The 20103-nt window shown below is 34.0% G+C and overlaps 1 protein-coding gene across 3 annotated transcripts; it reads right to left on the bottom strand.

Moving 5' to 3' along the window:
• Window positions 1-1305: 1305 nt before the first annotated feature.
• LOC136269622 (uncharacterized) lies at window positions 1306-8223 on the bottom strand. Of its 3 annotated transcripts, XM_066083466.1 has the most exons (4): window positions 7935-8223; window positions 6914-7499; window positions 2049-6017; window positions 1306-1613 (listed from the first exon to the last, which is right to left on the bottom strand). In XM_066083466.1, exons 2-3 carry the CDS (start codon window positions 6938-6940, stop codon window positions 2418-2420), a joined length of 3627 nt encoding a protein of 1208 aa, XP_065939538.1. In that variant the 5' UTR covers window positions 6941-7499; window positions 7935-8223; the 3' UTR covers window positions 1306-1613; window positions 2049-2417. The 3 variants fall into 3 exon arrangements, with proteins under 3 accessions (XP_065939538.1, XP_065939531.1, XP_065939534.1); XM_066083459.1 differs by having other exon boundaries at window positions 2049-7499; XM_066083462.1 differs by having other exon boundaries at window positions 1306-7499.
• Window positions 8224-20103: the final 11880 nt, after the last annotated feature.

A 20103-nucleotide genomic window follows, 5' to 3' on the forward strand; every position in this document is an offset into this window, starting at 1 on the left:
TTGTTAATGTTGTTCAAGAGTCCCAAAAATAGCAATACAAACCTCGAAAGTACTTATTAATCTATTTATTAGTAAAATTAACTTATACTAATCTTTTAATTAAAAACAACAAATGCTATTACTTACAATTATGATGTCCGTTATATCGTACACACTGAAAAATAAGCGAGATGTCGTTCTCGCTGTACTACAAAATATGACGTCATATGCTTCAAAATGACGCATTAAGTTAAATCATTGAAGGCTATCGTGCAGTTTTATAGCGAAGAAAAATAAATGTCATACATTAACGGAAAAGTATAAATGAATATTTTGTTTAAAATTATCATTAGTTGAATGCTATCTATATAGTCTTATTTTTTTTTTTGTTAAAAGTATGCATCGTATAAAGAAGCCACCTCGGTTTTGTATGAAATATCGTATATCTAAAATCTGAGTACCTAAATAAATCACTTAATTGCAAGGGCATACACTTACCTGATCCCGACAAACTTTTACATGTGAATTTGAAATATGCTATGTAACTTAACAACTTCTACGATCCTTGTAAATTCTTACAAATTAATTATTTTTTAATGAAATTAACCCTGTGACCTTCAAAATTATTCAACATATGCATTATAAATTACGGTTTCTACTAACAAATATTCTTATCTTAAAAAGTTCGCACCGTTTTTCAAAATCTACGATATAACATCAAGTTATTTCATAATTCAGTTGTGAATTTTGACATGATTATGCCCTTGCAATATTGACTTTTTTAAATGACCTCAAAACCACAAATACATCTGCTTGTACCATGCGACTGCCATATCACGTGACGACTATGAACATAAAATATTGTACTGTTATATATATATTTTAGAAATATATTGCATTTGAGTGACTGTTATTGATTTTTAAAAGGACATGCCAGTTTAACTAAAGTATACGTGTTTTCATCACAAAAATTTGCCCATATTTTTATTGACCGCCTTAACTGTACTGCGTAACAAATCTATGTGAATTAAAAAGATACATTACAGTCCAAATGTTTACTTTTAATGTAATAGCTAAATGTCAAGGTCTAGGCTAATACAGGGTATTTGCGAGTGGTAAAATGCAAATATAAGTAATAAACAACGATTATTTAGTGAACATGGCGTTATGAATAGCAACTGCTCTGCTGGCATATTTTCCATGATGCGCTAGCGCGCATCATGGAAAATGCCAACAGAGCAATTGCTATTCATAACGCCATGTTCACTAAATAACGTTGTTTATTTCTTAAATGATCACATCATGTAAAGAACTGACCTCATTGTCACAGATTTTCGAGCGGAATTAACTAAAATTTATATTTACTCTAAGACAAAGACTAAGACAATATTTTTACATTGTTTTTACATATTTAATATAGTTTGAATTGATACACATTGAAAGTAATTGTCCTAGTATGTCCTAGTATGGGAACTGGTAAGGTCCTCCACTGTTGTCTATTGCCACTTGGTCTTGACAAGACTGGACTGGTGAGGTCCTCCAAGGGACAATGTTCTCTACTGGCCACACAGGACGTCACCAATATTCGGCCACCATCGATGAAAGTGGTTTACACGATAAATGGAACAAGGGACCTGCGCCAACATAGTACATAAACACATTAAGTACATGACAAAAGCAACTGTGGCTTTTACACCAATACGCACCGTACTTTACTTACAGGCTATACGGTCATGAATGACACACTTAGCATAGACGCTTATTACACACAAAATACTGATACACAGTCTTACAGAAGACTTACTATAAAGCATGTTAGCTTTTACACTCACAAAATACTAACTCAATTACTTAAATGCAGTGTTGCATAATACTACTCATGACTACAAAAGGAATATGACTATAATAGTCCGCCATACTTATAATAGATTCAAACACGTGTATCTAAACATAGACATTTAAATTCAAACGTAACAAATAAGCATAAAAACGATTGGAATACCATGACTGGGTGTTTTAGAACAGTAATGAACAAAATGACGATAAAATTGACAATTAATAAACCTCACCTCAGAAAAAGCCAGTACTAGGTTCACTTCAGAGTTAGCACACAGCTATTTCAATTAACAAAATACATAGTGACTGGATGGTATGCACGAGAGAAGTATAAGTGCGTCCTTCCCTCTGGACTGCCGCGTCCAAACTGATACTGCACGGACTGGCGGGTTTAAGGCCCGGTGAACTGAGGTTCAATATGGGTATTTACATATACATATGACTAAAACACTAAGGGGCTCACCACGGGATATGTGGTAAAGTTAAAATACGAAACTAAATATATACAATGATGAATTTTAATGTGACATTTACCTCCCTTTTTAGAGAAGTACGAAGTACTGAAAACCCATTAAAATTTAAAATACTGAAAGTAAACATATTTACATCAAACGACTTAGGTAGTCTGCACCCACATTGTCTTTACCTTTAATTGCATGTATAGTAAACCTGTAAGGTTGCAAACTAAGCGCCCAGCGCATAAGTCTAGGGTTAGTGACCTTAGCCTTATTTAAGTACACAAGTGGGCTATGATCTGTCTCTAAAATGAACTCATGTCCATACAAATACTTCTGGAATTTCTGAATTGCCCATACAAATGCCAAGCACTCTTTCTCAACAGTTGCATACTTGCACTCACTCTCTCTTAGCTTTCTACTAGCATAAGCAATTGGGAGTTTCTGACCAAGTTCTTCTTGTAAAAGAACTGCACCTAGACCTCTGTCTGAAGCGTCCGTCTGTAGAATGAAAGTCTCCTTGATATCAGGAAGTTTCAATATGGGACACTTAGTAAGTGAAGCTTTTAACGTCTGAAATGCTAAATTGTGAGCATCTTCCCATTTTAACTTAGTGGGTAAACCTTTTTTGGTCAAGTCAGTCAATGGTGACGCGATCTGAGCAAAATTGGGCACAAATTTCCGGTAAAACCCAACTAAACCAAGGAATGACCTTAACTGTTTTTTCGTAACAGGGATAGGGGCATTACATATAGCTTCAACCTTGTCAAAGTCTGGCTTCAACTCCTCATTACCCACTACATGTCCGAGACAGTCAATATTTGAATAGGCCAGTGAACATTTACCTGGTTTTGCTGTCAGACCTGCTGTCCGCAATCGCTGAAAAAGCTCATCTAATACAACAAAATGATGATCTAGAGACTTTGTGTACACCAAAATGTCATCTATGAAATTGTCTACATTCTCCATTCCATGCAAGACTTTGCGCATTAATCTTGAAAATGTGGCCGGAGCCGTAACTAACCCAAAGGGCATGACCCTGAACTGAAACAAACCCTTACCTGTTCTAAAGGCTGTTTTTGCTTTTGAATCATCTGTTAACTTAACCTGCCAGTACCCTTTTGATAGATCAATTTTTGAAAAGAATTTATGTCCTGCAAGTTTGGAAAACATTTCATCAGCATCTGGCATTGGCTCTGAATCAAATATGGTCTGATTATTTAACAGGCGAAAATCTATACAGAACCTGTTTGTTCCATCTTTCTTGGGCACGATAACAACTGGTGAACAATACGGGGAGTCAGAAGATTCAATAATGTTCATCTTCAACATGTCACTCACCTCTTTGTTTACTGTTTCCTCCATTGAATATGGTATCTGACGATTTTTGACATGAATCGGTTTGGCACTTGTCGTTCTAATTTCATGTTCAAGTACACTTGTGATACCAGGACGGTCTTGAAAAACATCATCAAACTTAAAAAGCAACTTCATCAATCTGTCCTTGCTCTCTAATGCTAATGATGGGTTAATGTTTACTGTGCTTACACTAACCTGTGATTGAGGATACTCATCTAACTGTCCATCTTGGTCCTCATCATCCACGCAATCAACTACTGCTGCGTTCACTAAACCAAGAACACCTGCATCTTCCGTCACTGAAGCAACATCTGAAATTGGTCTCTCAATGTACTTTTTCAAAAGATTTATATGAAAGGTTTTTGTCTTACCTTGCATATCTAACTGATAATCAACTCTGTTGACTTTCTTTGTGACCACAAATGGTCCTTTCCACTGAAGCAATAATTTGTTATTGTCAGTCGGTAAAAGAACAAGAGCTCTATCTCCTACCTTTAGACTTCTAGTTCTAGTTTTCCTGTCATAGTGTTTCTTGTATCTGGTAGACGACTTTTCCAGACTCTCTTTCGCAAGTTCAGCCATAGACTGGAGTCTGTCTTTGAGATCTAACACATATTGGTAGGTTGTCTTGACGTTTGGATCTGGTATGTCGTTTGTCCACAACTCCTTCAATATGGAAATAGGTCCACGAACTGATCTACCATATACCAACTCAAAGGGTGAGAATCCAAGACTCTCCTGTGGCACTTCTCGGTAGGCAAACAGCACAGCACTTAGGTACTTGTCCCAATCTTTTGGTTTCTCGGAACAGAGTCGCTTCAACATCTGCTTTAAGGTCCCGTTGAATCGTTCAACCAACCCATTACAGCTAGGATGATACGGGGTTGTTGTCCGCTGACTAAGAGAAATAAGACGACTTACCTCTGACATTAATGCGGAAGTAAACTGAGCTCCCATATCTGTCAACATTTCACGAGGTATACCAATTCTCGAGAACATTTCAAATAGAGCCTCTGCAATTCTCTCTGTTTCGATGCTGGGAAGTGCTATGGCTTCAGGATAGCGAGTAGCATAATCCACTAAAGTGAGAATATAGCGATTACCTTTGTCTGTGATTGGAGAAAGAGGGCCCACCAGGTCAACAGCAACTCTCTGGAACGGTTCGTCTATGAGTGGCATTCGTTCAAGAGGTACTTTCTTAATCTTACCTTTGTGAACTGTGCGCTGACAAATGTCACAAGACTGGCAAAATCTTCGCACATCACTCTGGATTCCTGGCCACCAGAATTCTGACGTTACTCTCGCTAAAGTACGCTGTGTTCCTAAATGACCTGCTAGCAATGAATCATGTGCAAGTTTCATTACCTGGTTTCGGAATTTATCGGGAACAACTAACTGAGAATAACTCTTTTCCCTATCTCCCACATGAGTACTATACTGTCTAAACATAAGGTCGTTTTTCTTAAACCAACTCACTTTACCATTTTTCTTAACCTGAGAGAGATTGTTCTCTACATTTTCACGTACCTTTTTCAAAGAATGATCCTCCTCCTGCGCATCCCTAATTGTCATCGGATTAATATCTTCAGTAATCATGTCTGGAACCCTAAGTTGAGGATATGGTTTACTCTTGTCACGTTTCTGTTGCCTAGTCTCAACAGCATTTACCTGCCAATCTGGATCTGGTTGATCTGCTGGTTTGGCATCTGGAACGTTACCAACTATCAAGTCGTACACAGGATTCTCCATACACCATACCTCATACTGACCTTTCAGAAATGGCGTGTCGATGGACACTTCGGCAATCGGGACAGATACCTTAGAACCATCTGCTAAAATACAAGTCTGTTTCTTACCAACTATAAGGTTTTCCTCCTGTATCTTGCTCATTTTAACAACAATACCACTACACCCAGTATCTCTTAGTACCGTCACAGGGACATTGTTAACATACCCTGCAGATAAAGGCATGTTAAAAGACGAGTTCTTCTGACAAGATGATGACATTGTCATTGGAGAAGAAGATACTCTGGAATCTACAATAGAATCAGTAGGCATTGTGCTAACAAAACAAACCTTTTGCTCTGAAGATCCAAAGTCTTGCACTGCATTAGAAACGTTATTAAACGATGTTCTAGACTTACATTCTGGTGCAATGTGTCCGTATCTATGACATTTGTAACACTTACGCTCTGTCTTTGGAATGAACCTTTTCTTATCATTAGGTACATGCTTGTTCTCACCTACATCTGTTTTCTTCACTTGATCAACTTTTTTTGCTAAAGGCATCTTACCCTTACCCGTAGCTTGGAGTGCATTCAGGTCACGAGCATCTTTATACTGATCAGCCAAGTTTGCCATTCTTGTCAAATTCTCGGGTAATCTTTCCTTTAAAAATAGTTTCAAATCTTGACTACACACATGTAAAAATTGATCGCGTAACATAAGATCATACAAGTCTTCAAATGATTTGGAAACCTTTGCCATTTCAATCCACCTATCAAAATAACTACTCAACCGAACAGCGAACTGGGAAAATGTTTCACTAGGATCTGGCCTACATGATCGAAATTTCTTTTTAAAACCGTCATCTGTCAATTCAAAGCGTCTGAGTAATGCTGTCTTTAGGGTATTGTAGTCAAGGGCGTCAGTTTTGGGCATCAACGCATAAACATCTAAAGCTTTCCCCTTTAATAAAGCACTAAGATTTATTGCCCAATCCGATCTATCCCAACGCTGAGCTTCAGCGTACCTTTCAAATCTTAAAAGATAACTATCCATCTCATCGTGAGAATCGTCAAAGAAAGGGAGTTTGGGAATCTTAGCGGACACATGACTATCGTAAGATTTTGACTCACTTGCAATGTAAGAGTGTTGCTCTAATTTCATTTTCTCAATGTCAATCTTCACTTTCTCTCTCTCTAGCTCAAAATTATATTTCTCTCTCTCAGCGTCCGCTTGAGCATGCATCTTAATCTTTTCCAACTCTCTTTGAGCTTGTCTCTCATCTCTTCTAATAGCTTGCTGTTCTTTAATAAAATCTGCCAGAGCAGTATCCTTAAGACCTAAACCCTCACCAAATGCTTTTAACTCATTCAAATCATCCATGTTTGACATGAAACTATAGGTACAAGAATAAATTAACTTGAACCTCACTTCACATGTGACTAACTCAAAACCACCAGTAGCTATGATACACAATACATCGCGAAAACAAATACATCCAGTTTCACGAAACACAAAATAGCTTACTACTCTGCAGTTACCAGAAGGTTCCGACTTACTGAGACAGGTCCAACTCTGGTTAGCATTTTTCCAAGGTCCCAAACAACCAGTACACGGCTGATTTTGTACAACACAGAACACACACAAAAGGACAATGGTACACACAAACTGAAACAACATAAAGAACAATGAACATGAATAACATGGAACAAAACAAAACGGTAAACAAACAAATTGAACACTGCGTAGTTTTTTTTTCAGAAAAACTTTACAATTTTTTTTCTTGTTTAATACAAAGATTTTGGGGAATGTATCCCACTTCTGACACCAATTTGTCACAGATTTTCGAGCGGAATTAACTAAAATTTATATTTACTCTAAGACAAAGACTAAGACAATATTTTTACATTGTTTTTACATATTTAATATAGTTTGAATTGATACACATTGAAAGTAATTGTCCTAGTATGTCCTAGTATGGGAACTGGTAAGGTCCTCCACTGTTGTCTATTGCCACTTGGTCTTGACAAGACTGGACTGGTGAGGTCCTCCAAGGGACAATGTTCTCTACTGGCCACACAGGACGTCACCAATATTCGGCCACCATCGATGAAAGTGGTTTACACGATAAATGGAACAAGGGACCTGCGCCAACATAGTACATAAACACATTAAGTACATGACAAAAGCAACTGTGGCTTTTACACCAATACGCACCGTACTTTACTTACAGGCTATACGGTCATGAATGACACACTTAGCATAGACGCTTATTACACACAAAATACTGATACACAGTCTTACAGAAGACTTACTATAAAGCATGTTAGCTTTTACACTCACAAAATACTAACTCAATTACTTAAATGCAGTGTTGCATAATACTACTCATGACTACAAAAGGAATATGACTATAATAGTCCGCCATACTTATAATAGATTCAAACACGTGTATCTAAACATAGACATTTAAATTCAAACGTAACAAATAAGCATAAAAACGATTGGAATACCATGACTGGGTGTTTTAGAACAGTAATGAACAAAATGACGATAAAATTGACAATTAATAAACCTCACCTCAGAAAAAGCCAGTACTAGGTTCACTTCAGAGTTAGCACACAGCTATTTCAATTAACAAAATACATAGTGACTGGATGGTATGCACGAGAGAAGTATAAGTGCGTCCTTCCCTCTGGACTGCCGCGTCCAAACTGATACTGCACGGACTGGCGGGTTTAAGGCCCGGTGAACTGAGGTTCAATATGGGTATTTACATATACATATGACTAAAACACTAAGGGGCTCACCACGGGATATGTGGTAAAGTTAAAATACGAAACTAAATATATACAATGATGAATTTTAATGTGACACTCATAATATAATGACTCAACAACGGCATATTATAAAATTGTCACATCATATAAAGGATTTACAGTTGCATGTAAAGCTTTCACCACAATACATAAAGGTTTTACCACCATACATAATGGTTTTAATACACCATAACATGATGTTAATACTGCACATAATGAATTGTTCACCTAATATCAAGAAGTTGCACTGCATAAAAGGATTTTGCAACTGCACATGAAGAGTGTACCATATAACATACCGATTGAACAATAGTTCATTATGAGTTTAGCTCTGTATGAAATGAGTTTATCATATCATATAAAGATTTATTCATAGCATATAATGAATAAACTACTGCACATAATGATCTTACGACATAACGTAATGATGTTACCACTTCATATAAAGATTTTACCCCTGAATATAATGGTGAAATAATAGTATATAATGATGTTAGCACTGCATATAATGATGTTAGCACTGCATATAATGATATTACCACTGCATGTAATGATGTTACCACTGCATGTAATGATGTTACCACTGCATATAATGATATTACTATTGCATATAAATGAAATGCCAGTTCATTTAATATGAAATTGACCTTAAAGCAGCTATGGCGTTCCATAGATCTTTTTGATATAAATTATGGGTATGTTTAATTTATCAAGACAGTGCTGTTACTTCAATAAAGTATATAGGAGGAATTAATAAATGCATAAAATATTAAGCCAAGGTCATATAAAGTTCAACCGGAGCTGATTTGTTTGATCTCTATTGTAGTAAAAGATACTCTACATGAAGCAGCAGCACTTTTTAGAACATACTAGATAAGTGGAATTTGATTGTTATTTAAACATTTATTTCAAGAGTATGAGAGTATGTCCTCGCGATATTGAAATTTTTATATGACCTTTATTCGAGATAATGATCATCACAAAGCTTTTTTATCATTCAGCCCTGTCAAGGGTCTGGGTTTTTAAATGAGTGACTCAGGTAGAAATAAAAAACAAGAGACATCAATCTATAGGCGCCAATGTATCGCATTCATATACCAGGATATGCATTGATTGCATATGGTGTTAATCGACTAAGAAGGTATGACTATATGAAAAGCTTAATACAATGTGCGGCAAATGAAAAAGCAAACTAGTCAACGTTGTACTTTGTGCATTTTATCGGGAAGTAATCAGAAAATACCATCGTACCCTTTCAACTTTTCCATCAACTCGGGAGTTCTTTCTTGCTATCATATTCGTGAAATACTTAATGTTTCGGCGAGAGACATTCCTTAAACAAATTACGTTAGCAATGTAGTCTTTTATAATTAAATCAGAGAGGAAAAAAAATTCATTTTACAGTCTTCAAAACAGTTTATTTTTTTAAACGATATAATAATGTCAGATGAAGAATATGAGTCCGTTTTTTTCCGATTTGAAACATCCCTACATTTGTTCTTTCTGGCTCTGAAAAATTATATCATATCGTACAAAGAATGGTCAGATATAGAAATGATTACAAAGCAAGATTTGTTCACTTTGAACAGCTTAGAAGAAACATTATATTGAATTAGTCAAAGAAGGAATTCCCACCTTGATGGAGTTCAGAAAAAATAGCAGTAAACTGAAAGAAAGGAAGGTTAAAAAAACATGTAATAGAATATATGAAAGAACAAAAAAAACATGAAATAAGATATTTTTTTAGTTTTTCTATGAGATAAAACGTCTTTCCTACAGTATGACAAAAACTGGCGGCCTTTTAAATGCTTTCAAATCTTTCTACCCATTAATTCATATATTTATATAGCAACTAGTGTAGCAAAATCAGTGGTATTAGTATCAGTTTAGTTTAAATCCACCAAAATTCTCCGGGAGAAGCTTCATAACTCGGTAAGACTATTTTATATATACTTTCTTTTTACATATGTGCATGTTATTTACTGAAACAATGCACATTTGTTTAAAACAATTTTTACTTTAATAAATCTAGATCTCAAATAAAAAATATGTTTTCTTATTGTTTCATTTAATATTATTGTTTTATCGATTGTTTTTGTTGTGTCTAATTTTTATAAACTATAAAAAGAATATGGCTTGCTGTTTGATAAATCGATACATGTTCGTTGAATATTCTGTCATTAAGTGTACTGCAACAGCAAGTGTTACATACCTTGAGACTAAAATGCATTAAATTTTTAGCTTTATTTGTTGTTGATTGAAACAGAATAGCAAAATTTTATATCCCATTACTATTTCAGAGTAATAAGTAAAATAAAGGCGATTTATGTCCGAGGATCAGGTTACAAAATCATCGGACGGTTTGCGAACCTTAGTACTGGAATTGATGAAAATGGTAGAAGTACGCAATCACCGTCAGAAGATCATATAAAGTCATATACTGAGCATATATTTGTAATATACCTTTGTATTGCATTGATCATCTTCGCTGCAATTGTATTAACAAGGTTTGCCAGGAAAAAAAGATACATATCATCTGATCCGACTACGGAAACAACCAGATGCAGTCTGACCAGCGAGCCTATTTGTGACTACTGCTGAGTTTCCTAACAATGCTTTTCAGACACTCCCTATGTTACATTAGTCTTCTTTTATATACTTATACCGTCGTGTGAAGAAAACATTGTTGTACTAGAGCATTAATTGTATAATAATTCAACATTCATGTTTTTATAAATTTAAGTCTCAGTAAAGAATTGCAAAAAAGAGTGAAGAGTTTTTCCCTCTCAGAATTTGTGGTGAAAAATTAAGATAGCATATGATATTTGCAACAAAGATACATTTGTACCAGTGACATATCAACATAAAAAGGTCATTATTGATTTTTCGCTCATATAAACCGAATAAACGTTTCAAATCACCTGTTTCCCAACGTCCGTCTGACCGTCTGTCTTTCCGTCTGTAAATTTTTTCACATGTTTGACGTCTCTAGGTGGCAGGGGACAGTTTTTTTGATACAATTCATTGTAGCCAAAGGATGCATGTCTTCGGAACTCTGTAACTAGAATTTTCTCTGTTCCCATTCAGCACAAATACTTTTAATTCACTCTTTATGATGCCAATCACCAATTTCTGAAGAAAATTACTAGTCAAAACCTGTAAAATTCTCTACATACTGGTTTTTATGAGATTTTGACCCTTTCATAATTTGCTCATTTCTCATGATTTTTCAGCTTTTTAGACATCCCCCAGCTAATTCCCTGCAGAGAGTTGACCTTCCTTACCTTGTGCATGTTGCACTATCACATGTCAGAAACTTACCGGTCCCATCCACCTACTTTTCGTGTTATTTTACCTCCCGTCTGTTACTTGCAATTTCACTGTGTAAAGTCAACACAACAGTCATAGCAGCAGGTTTTGCATTTTACTTCTGATTATCATGTACCTAACATAAGGGGCCTACATATTGCATATCAATTTCAACAAGAGACACCCTTCTAACTAATGATAATCATTTAAAATCATTTCATGAATTTTAGCAACAATCATAAGCCTTCAAGTACAGCAACTCTCAGTTTTACAAAAATATTGACGGGTACTTTATTCGAAACTGTCCCTTGCTACCTCTATACTATTGCGCCAAATTTAACCAATCTTAGTACAAAGCATCCTGAAGGAAATGTAATGCTAAATTATATATAAATTATTGCAAAATATGAAAATCCGGAATGATACTAGGGGTCCAAGAGGGTTTCAATGTCAAATACACTAATATATTGGAAAAACTTATAAAACAATTCATTTCAAAAACTACAATGCCTCAATTTGTGAGATTAAAATGAAAGCATTCTTAAAAAATGTATATTAGATATGTTTAACATTGTGACCCCAGACTAATACGGTGGCTCTAATAGGGGATCAAAGTTTATTTTAGAAATGTATGGGGAAATTGATGATAAATTCTCAAGGCCAGCAATGCTATAATTTGCGAAATTACTATGCAAGCAGTCTCAAATAATGAAGATTTTAAATCTTATACTAAGGCCCAAAGAAATGTTCAAAATTTTACACAAAAAAAAAATGGGAAAATTTCCTACTCAAGAACTTCAATGCTACAATTTCAAACAATTTGGATTTTAAATTGTTAAAATCAAGACTTCCGAACTAATACGAAGCTCGAGAGGGGTTGAAAGTTAAAAAAGAAATATGTCTGGAATATATTTTTAAAAAGTTCTTAAGAGCTACAATTACTACAATTTGTGAGAATACTATGCAAGCATCCTCAAAAAAATGCAAATTCTAAATTCATATAATCCAGATCCCTGAATTTTAATCGGGCCTAAAACAGCTTTCAAAGTTTGACCTTAACAATATCTGATGAAAATAACTGTTTTAATTTTCTTCTCAAGAACTTTCATGCTACAATTTCAAACAATGTAGATTCTAAATAACTAAATTCATGCCACCCAAAGTAAAAATGAGGTATGAGAGGGGTTTTAATTTCAACATAGAAATTCATGGAGATCATTATTTACTTTCCATATTTAAATTTTTGGGGATTTTTTTTAATTTTTATTTGTGACCCATGACTCTTACTCGATACCAAAGCGGGGTTTCAAGTTTATCTCAAATATATTTAGGCAATATATTTAAAAGCTGCAATAAAATGATACAAGAAACTGCTGTTCAGTAGAGCAATTGACCCCTTAAACCTTACAGACCTGTCGTAAAAACACCCATGCTCATCCAATCATCTCTGCTGCATTCTTTAGCAGTCAGCGGTATAGTATTACAAAGATGATAGCAACTTGAGCCGATGAAGAAGCGATTAAGGTACAGATAAAAATGGGGGGCACAACAAAAAGAACAAGTGTAGTCTTTGTATAATCTAGATATCTGGAGAAAAAACAACAAATTAAACGATATCTAGTGAGTTATGACTCTATCATATTTTCAGGTGTAACGTGAATCATATGGACAAGTTACTTACAGTTATAGTTGTGAACAAGTATACACAAGATATATTTCTTGCAGACTCTTGAAACCAGGAATGTCGTTACTTAACAGCAATTTACACCCAGCGTGGAATCGGTTACCTATTACTTAATAGGGGTTGAGATCTTAAAGTCAGACTGAATTTTAGTATTTTGTGTTGTATCCATATAGCCATACAGCGGCATCTCATGCTCCTAATCAGGTTTCGTACCTCCTGCATTGTGGTCGGGTTCCAATCATGCTGCAGGGCAAGGGCCAGCTCCTTAATAGTCTCAATAGACGATCAAGAATGTCCCAAACGTGCTCAGTAGGTGGCAATTCTGGCGACCGTGCAGGCCAATCCAAAGTATCATTATTGTTGTGTTGAAGGGTGGATTGTGTGTGACGTGCAGTGCGCGGACGGGCATTGTCTTGCTGCAGGATTCTTGCAATATCTTGGCGTAAAAAGGGGACAACTACAGGAACGACAATCTCTTCGCATTATTTTTAGAATTTAACGTCTCATTAAATGCCACCAGCACCGTTTTACCCTGATGGCTTATTCCATCCCAAACAATGACACTTCAGCCGCCCTTATGATTATGTTGGATAATGTTTTCTGGGTCAAATCGCTCGTTTCTTCGTCTCTATAAACGAACTCCTCCATCCGCGAAAAATACGTTAAATCGAGACTCTTCGATGAACAGTACCTCCCCAGTATACATTTCAACGTTTAAACAGCGTGTTTCAACGTCAGGCATCAACGTTGAATCAACGTTATAAAAAAGCTGCATATGAAAGTTGAGGCAATGTTGAAAATGTAACGTTGTTTCAACGTCAAAATTCAACGTCGATTCAACGTAGAAAAGGTGTTGAAATCTGGTTGAAAATATGTAGATATGACGTTGAAAAAAAAGTTAAAATTAAGTGACTTTTGGTTAAGTTTTTCTTATAAATATATTTTTTAATTATGTTGTGTTGTTTCATGTGTTTTGACCTTTATTAAAAGAAGATGTGATCCAAATGTAAAAACTCGATCTCCATTTAAACCCTTGTAATATACGAGGACATCCTTCGCTAAACAGCTTTTGTATGAAGGTCTTGTTAAAATATGGAACGTTGCATTTCATAATGTTTTACATAAGGCTATGGGAAAATGAACACAAAGAAACCAAGCGTACATTCCGCCAAATGGTAGCCATGCTTGTTTTCCATGATATGGAACAAAGGAGGTCAACACAAAAACGTAGAATCCACAATAATCAGTTCATCATTTGCACTCTGCAGACTGTTCTAAAAATGACTCCCAAAATATTCAAATTTAAAATATAAAATAGTCACAATAGTTCAAAAGCTTAGAAATCCGGCATTTTACTGTACATAAAATCCGTGTTTGACTGCACGAGTTGTACCTGAGAACTGAATTTCTTTGTTCACCAATAGCGTCTTTAGTGGTCAAGCTGACATAGAGCAGCCTGGTAAATAGCATAATTCCCAAGATCAGCAGTGCTTGCAGTATCCCCTTATCACTGACCTTGTTAAAATGCAATTAGCCAGTTGCTGTACGCACAGCTCAATCTCAATTTTCTTGTATCAAAACTATCTTTTGTTTTAAAATGTAATGGAAAAAAATTAACATTTCATTAAAAAATCTTTGATATTAAAATTGGAAAAAAAATATAATAATTTACTTCGAAATCAAATAAGATGAAGATATATTCAAATTAACATTAATATTTGTAAAACACATTATTTCATCCTACAATTGACAATATATAAGTACATGTGAAAGCTAGATTTTAAAAAATAAAAAGGAAGTTTCAAATTTGAAAATATGTGGCCAGTTTCATTTATTAAACGTTGTTTCAACGTTGAAAAGTGGTTGATGTCTTCAACGTTGAAAGTGAGTTGGGTCTTCAACGTGGAATCAACGTTGATATACGGTTTGGGTTTCAACGTTGAAACCTCAACGTTGAATCAACGTTGAATATTGGTTGATCAACGTTGCAACTTGATTTCAACCTTTCCTCAACGATAAAACAAAGTTGCGTACCCACTGGGTCATTTCATTGTCTCTGAATCCAACAACAATGAACATTGGCCCATGCGATGCAGGTTACTAGATAACATTGTGGTAATGTTACTGCAGTGAAAGGTCTTTGAGCTCGAAGATTTGCTGAACGTAGCCTATTTCTTACTTTTTGACCACATAATCTTACTCCAGTAGCTCGTCGCAACTCTTCTGCAACTCTAGGACCAGCCATGAAACGGTTACGTCTTAGTTTTGTTACAATGAAACGATCTTGTCAGACAGTCATCTTACTTGTAAATGCCCCGGATTTCATAATTCCAGAAAGGTAGAGTTACCTCCCATGAAACATTAAAAAAATATAAAGGGGTACCTTCAAACGGCCTAACTACAGAAGGATTCCCTATCAAGGGCCTCTTGACAAAAAGATAGGTATAGCGTGGATACAGACATAGGAGCTTAATCCAATGACATGGCACTTATTGAGAAGATTGAATATCAAATAAAATTTCAAACTGAAAAGCGATTTGTTACGTACTATTTGTTTGACCATAACTAGATATATAATTCGCTCGTCGCCGTGATAAATGTGAATATTTACAAAAAAGATTATCAAGTGATAGAAGCAATTCTTTGCGCTGGAAAAGGTTTTATATTGAAAAAAATAAGGCACGCAACAATCGATTGTTGAAAACGACAAAAATAGATTTTTAAAAACCTGAAAATTTGTGTGTTGCACTCTGCTACTTTTGTGACCTTATTATTTAACCAAATTTGGTTTGAAAGAATCAGGAAAATGGAAATAGATGATTATATTACAATAATTAATAAGTTATAATATCAATCATAAAATTATGAATATTTTTTTCTTTATGCCATAATATTTTACAACTAAAATAATCCATAACTCCCATTACTCATGTAATCAATAATGTGATTGATGCAAATCATAATCTTTGTGGACTGAAAGCGCCATGCTTAATAAAAAATGAAAATACACAACAATTTTTTCTTTTTTTTATACATGTTCATGAAAAAGGAAAGTGGAGGGGTGGAGGTGGTTTACAGATCGCTTTGAAAATTTTCAATGCTTAGCTAACGGCGTCCTGAAAGAAATTGAGAACTCACTCTATTAAAATGACGCTTCCAAAATTTTACTGCAAAATAAACTCATTGGTTGCATCCGGTGACGTTGATTTTGTGTCCATATATGAAGATGCTATTTAAATTTGATATTACCGCAGGAAAGATAACTCTCGCAAACTTAACAGAAATGTTCAATATGCATAAACTATTTCAGGATATAAGAGATAACAAAACGTGTTTATCTTATCATTTGGTACATATATTTATAAATGGTAAAGGAAACACGTGTTGTTTCCGGTGTTATTTATTACAGTATAACGATTTCGATTGGCTCATTGACGAGTATAAGGAATTAAGTGTACTCGTGCGTGGTTTACCTGGGTCCAGGTACTGGGGAATTGAAGCCATTCGAGGTTTCGCTGCTTTACCTGCAAAAGCCCCCCCCCCCCCTCCCTTTATGTTTACTGGGAACATGTATCTAATTTTTTATTTTGTATATTGTGTAATGTTGATAATGAATAAGAAGATATAATGAATATGCTCGTTTTTGTAAAAATTTGAATTAAATTGAAGTCTGTTGCACATACGAAGGCAATGCAGTTCCTACATATGTGTTTGAGTTTATAAATAATTATAAATACAAATAAATTTATAAAAAAATTATGTTCGTTTGAACTGGTGAAAAAGATCATAAGCATGAATATGTGTTATTTTCACATTGTGAAATGCACTGAGTAAAAGTGAAAAATACCTTAAATATGTATAAACTTACAAAGCTGCATGTAAAATGATTTACAAAATAGTTTAAAGCTAGATAGTATATTTGAAAGCAAACGATATATAAAGATAAATAATTAATTTAACGGTATAAAGAAACAACGCTCCTGGCTGTAATATGGCAAAATGTAGTAAAAACTATAATTTTATTCTAAGAAAAATTATCCATATGGTTATTATTATATCGGCCTATAATATAAAATGGATTGTATACTTAACTGTTTACATTGAATTCTTGTTAATGCATCTTTTCTAAATAACTGAGAGCGACGGATATCTTTTTTTCCAGTGGACCATCATTGTGGATTCTTGCATAACTGTCCTAATGTGTTGGACAACAACTACCTCCATTGTTATAACGTTTCATGTAGGCTCTGGCACAGATAGAATGCACGCCTGTAGTCGTTAACACACGCCTCAAAACCTTTTAGAAAAAAGGAAAACAACATCTTTACCATTTAATCAAGTAGTTTTTTCTCGACATATTTTAACTTCTTGTTTGTAAATCATCATCATTTAGTGAGTACTAAGTAAAATTGTAATTATTTTTGTTTATACAAATCATATCTGTCTCTCAAAACTATGCTGTGACGTTGTAATTTCATCATTGATACATTGATACATGTATATGCAACAAATAAAGAAAATTGAAATAATTTGAAAAAAACTCATTCTTAAGAGTTTATTGTATTGCCAACAAAACACTACAAAATAAAAAAATCCATGTTCTTTCAGAATAAAGGAAAATACAATATAATCAATCCTCGTGCAGGAATTTTAGCAATTTTATAATCATAAGTCCTATCTAGTTCAAACAATAACATATTGTATTTCAAGTTGGTGAAATACAATCTGCTTGAAAAACAGAAAAAAGTGCTTATTTCAGGTATTGATGTCAATAATGCCATTCAAATAAGTTTCTTTTTTTTCGATGTGATGTAATGTGGCTAGATCCTACAGTGTATCGGATGATTTTACAAGAAGAAAATTGATATTATTTATCTAATCTTCTTTACTCAATACTGAGATATTGATTTTAAAATTATGCTACTTGTTTGAAGAATCTCGTGATTATCGTCACCTTCGATCCTAACAGAGTATATTCATACATCGGGTTTATTTGTTTTAGACTGTCGCTACCAGGTATTTTCTATTAATTGGTGGCAATTAATGACACGGGTGAGATTTGGAAATTCTAATTTCGGTGTGACAAATGCATTAATGGAATAAAAAAAACAACTTTCTTTTCCTTTTTTTAATTGTTTTTCAAGCTATTGTCTGAATAATATAGATGTTGCAAATTCACTTGCATATCTATTCTTTAAAAAGAGAGAAAAGAAAATTGGAGGATGATTTCGAATTTGTGTTTAAAGCGACGACTCTACTCATGTTTCAGACTATGCTACATGTATTACACTTTTTGGAAAGGATCTAATACCTTTCTACTTAAATTTACTTGTTATCTCGATACACGTCTGTTCCTACCATTTATATTACCCCAACCCTCATAGAACACTTACAATAACACGCAAACCCGGACAATGTACATAATCTTTATACAATAATACATAAAAGATAAGAATTAATTGGAAGAGAAAAATGCTTGAAAGTGACCAGAAAATAGTTACAACCCTGTGAGCATGTATGCCCTCTTTAGTAGTTTTTCACCCCAAATTTTCGATCGCTTGTTTGATAAAATAAACAAATATTTTGAACATGTATTCAATAGTTACTTAAACAAAATTCGGATATTATTTATTATTATTACACATTCGACTACGCTCGATACAGAATCATTAAAAAATGATTGTAGCGTCAAACATACGGCGAAAAAACAATTTGCTTTCCGAACAAAATAAATTAAAATGAATAAAGTCAAGTTTTCAATTGATATGAAATGCACGGAAAGGTCAAGCATGTCAAAAATTTTACCATGTTGTTTTTCGTCTCTAAAAGTACTTCCGCAAGTATGAGAGAAAACCTGATATTGTAGCTATACAGACCAACTAAAAGGCGTATGCCAACATTGTAATTTTGATGTGTTCGAGGGAAGAATATTGACTCTGAGATGGAGCAAAACTTTACTTCTGAAAATGATTGTGTTAAAAAATGTCTCCGCTTTCAAATCAATAAACACGAGAAAGAAAGAAAATATATATATATATATATATATATATATATATATATATATATATATATATATATATATATATATATATATATATATATATATATATATATATAACGAAAAATGATGATATTCAACGAAAAATATACAATCAAAGTATGGAATATTTTCTAAGGACACAGTTTGTGTTTGAATAATATAAACAACAATTAAACTCTTATTTTTCATTATTGTTCAATTTGTTTTAATTTGCCAAAATGTTTGCCTCTATCTATGTAAAATATTTAGATGTATCAATACAATTAACTCATACTGTATATTACAGTAATTAATATGGAGTCATTCATACACATCTAGATGCAAATACTCGTTAACGTTCCTACATCTACGACTAAACATATCTGGTTAATGACGTACTTTACATTATATCTTTGCTCTTTTCTCTTGCTGTTTGTATTATAACAGCGTATACGATAGGTGAAAGTTACAATTGCAGAAAAGTATTTTTCGAAAACAAAGTTCATATAAATACTTGGATTTTGTTTATTTAATAAATATTGAATTTAGACGGGAGGAGGGTTCACAATGAGCTAATTAGTTTAATGAGTAAATATCTTTTTACAGAAACAAAGTAGATGTACCCATGTATGTATGCCCTATAAACACCAATAATATTTGTTTTGTAAAATAAATATGTATAAATCAGAAAACGGGCGGTTTAATCGCATCTTTTGTTATTGGCAATCAAGAAACATTTAATTGTTTGATATTAAATAGTTCTATGCTATAATTAACTGTAAATAAACGTGATTGGAAATACCTTACAACAATAAAAATTCACCAGTGTTGGTCAACAAATCAATACTTTAAAGTTCTATATCAACTTATTACCAGAAATATAACTTACATATAAACTTCGATGTCGCATCACATGAA

This window comes from Magallana gigas, chromosome 1 (genome assembly GCF_963853765.1).
Source record: "Magallana gigas chromosome 1, xbMagGiga1.1, whole genome shotgun sequence".
In the NCBI taxonomy this organism is placed as follows: Eukaryota; Metazoa; Mollusca; class Bivalvia; order Ostreida; family Ostreidae; genus Magallana; species Magallana gigas.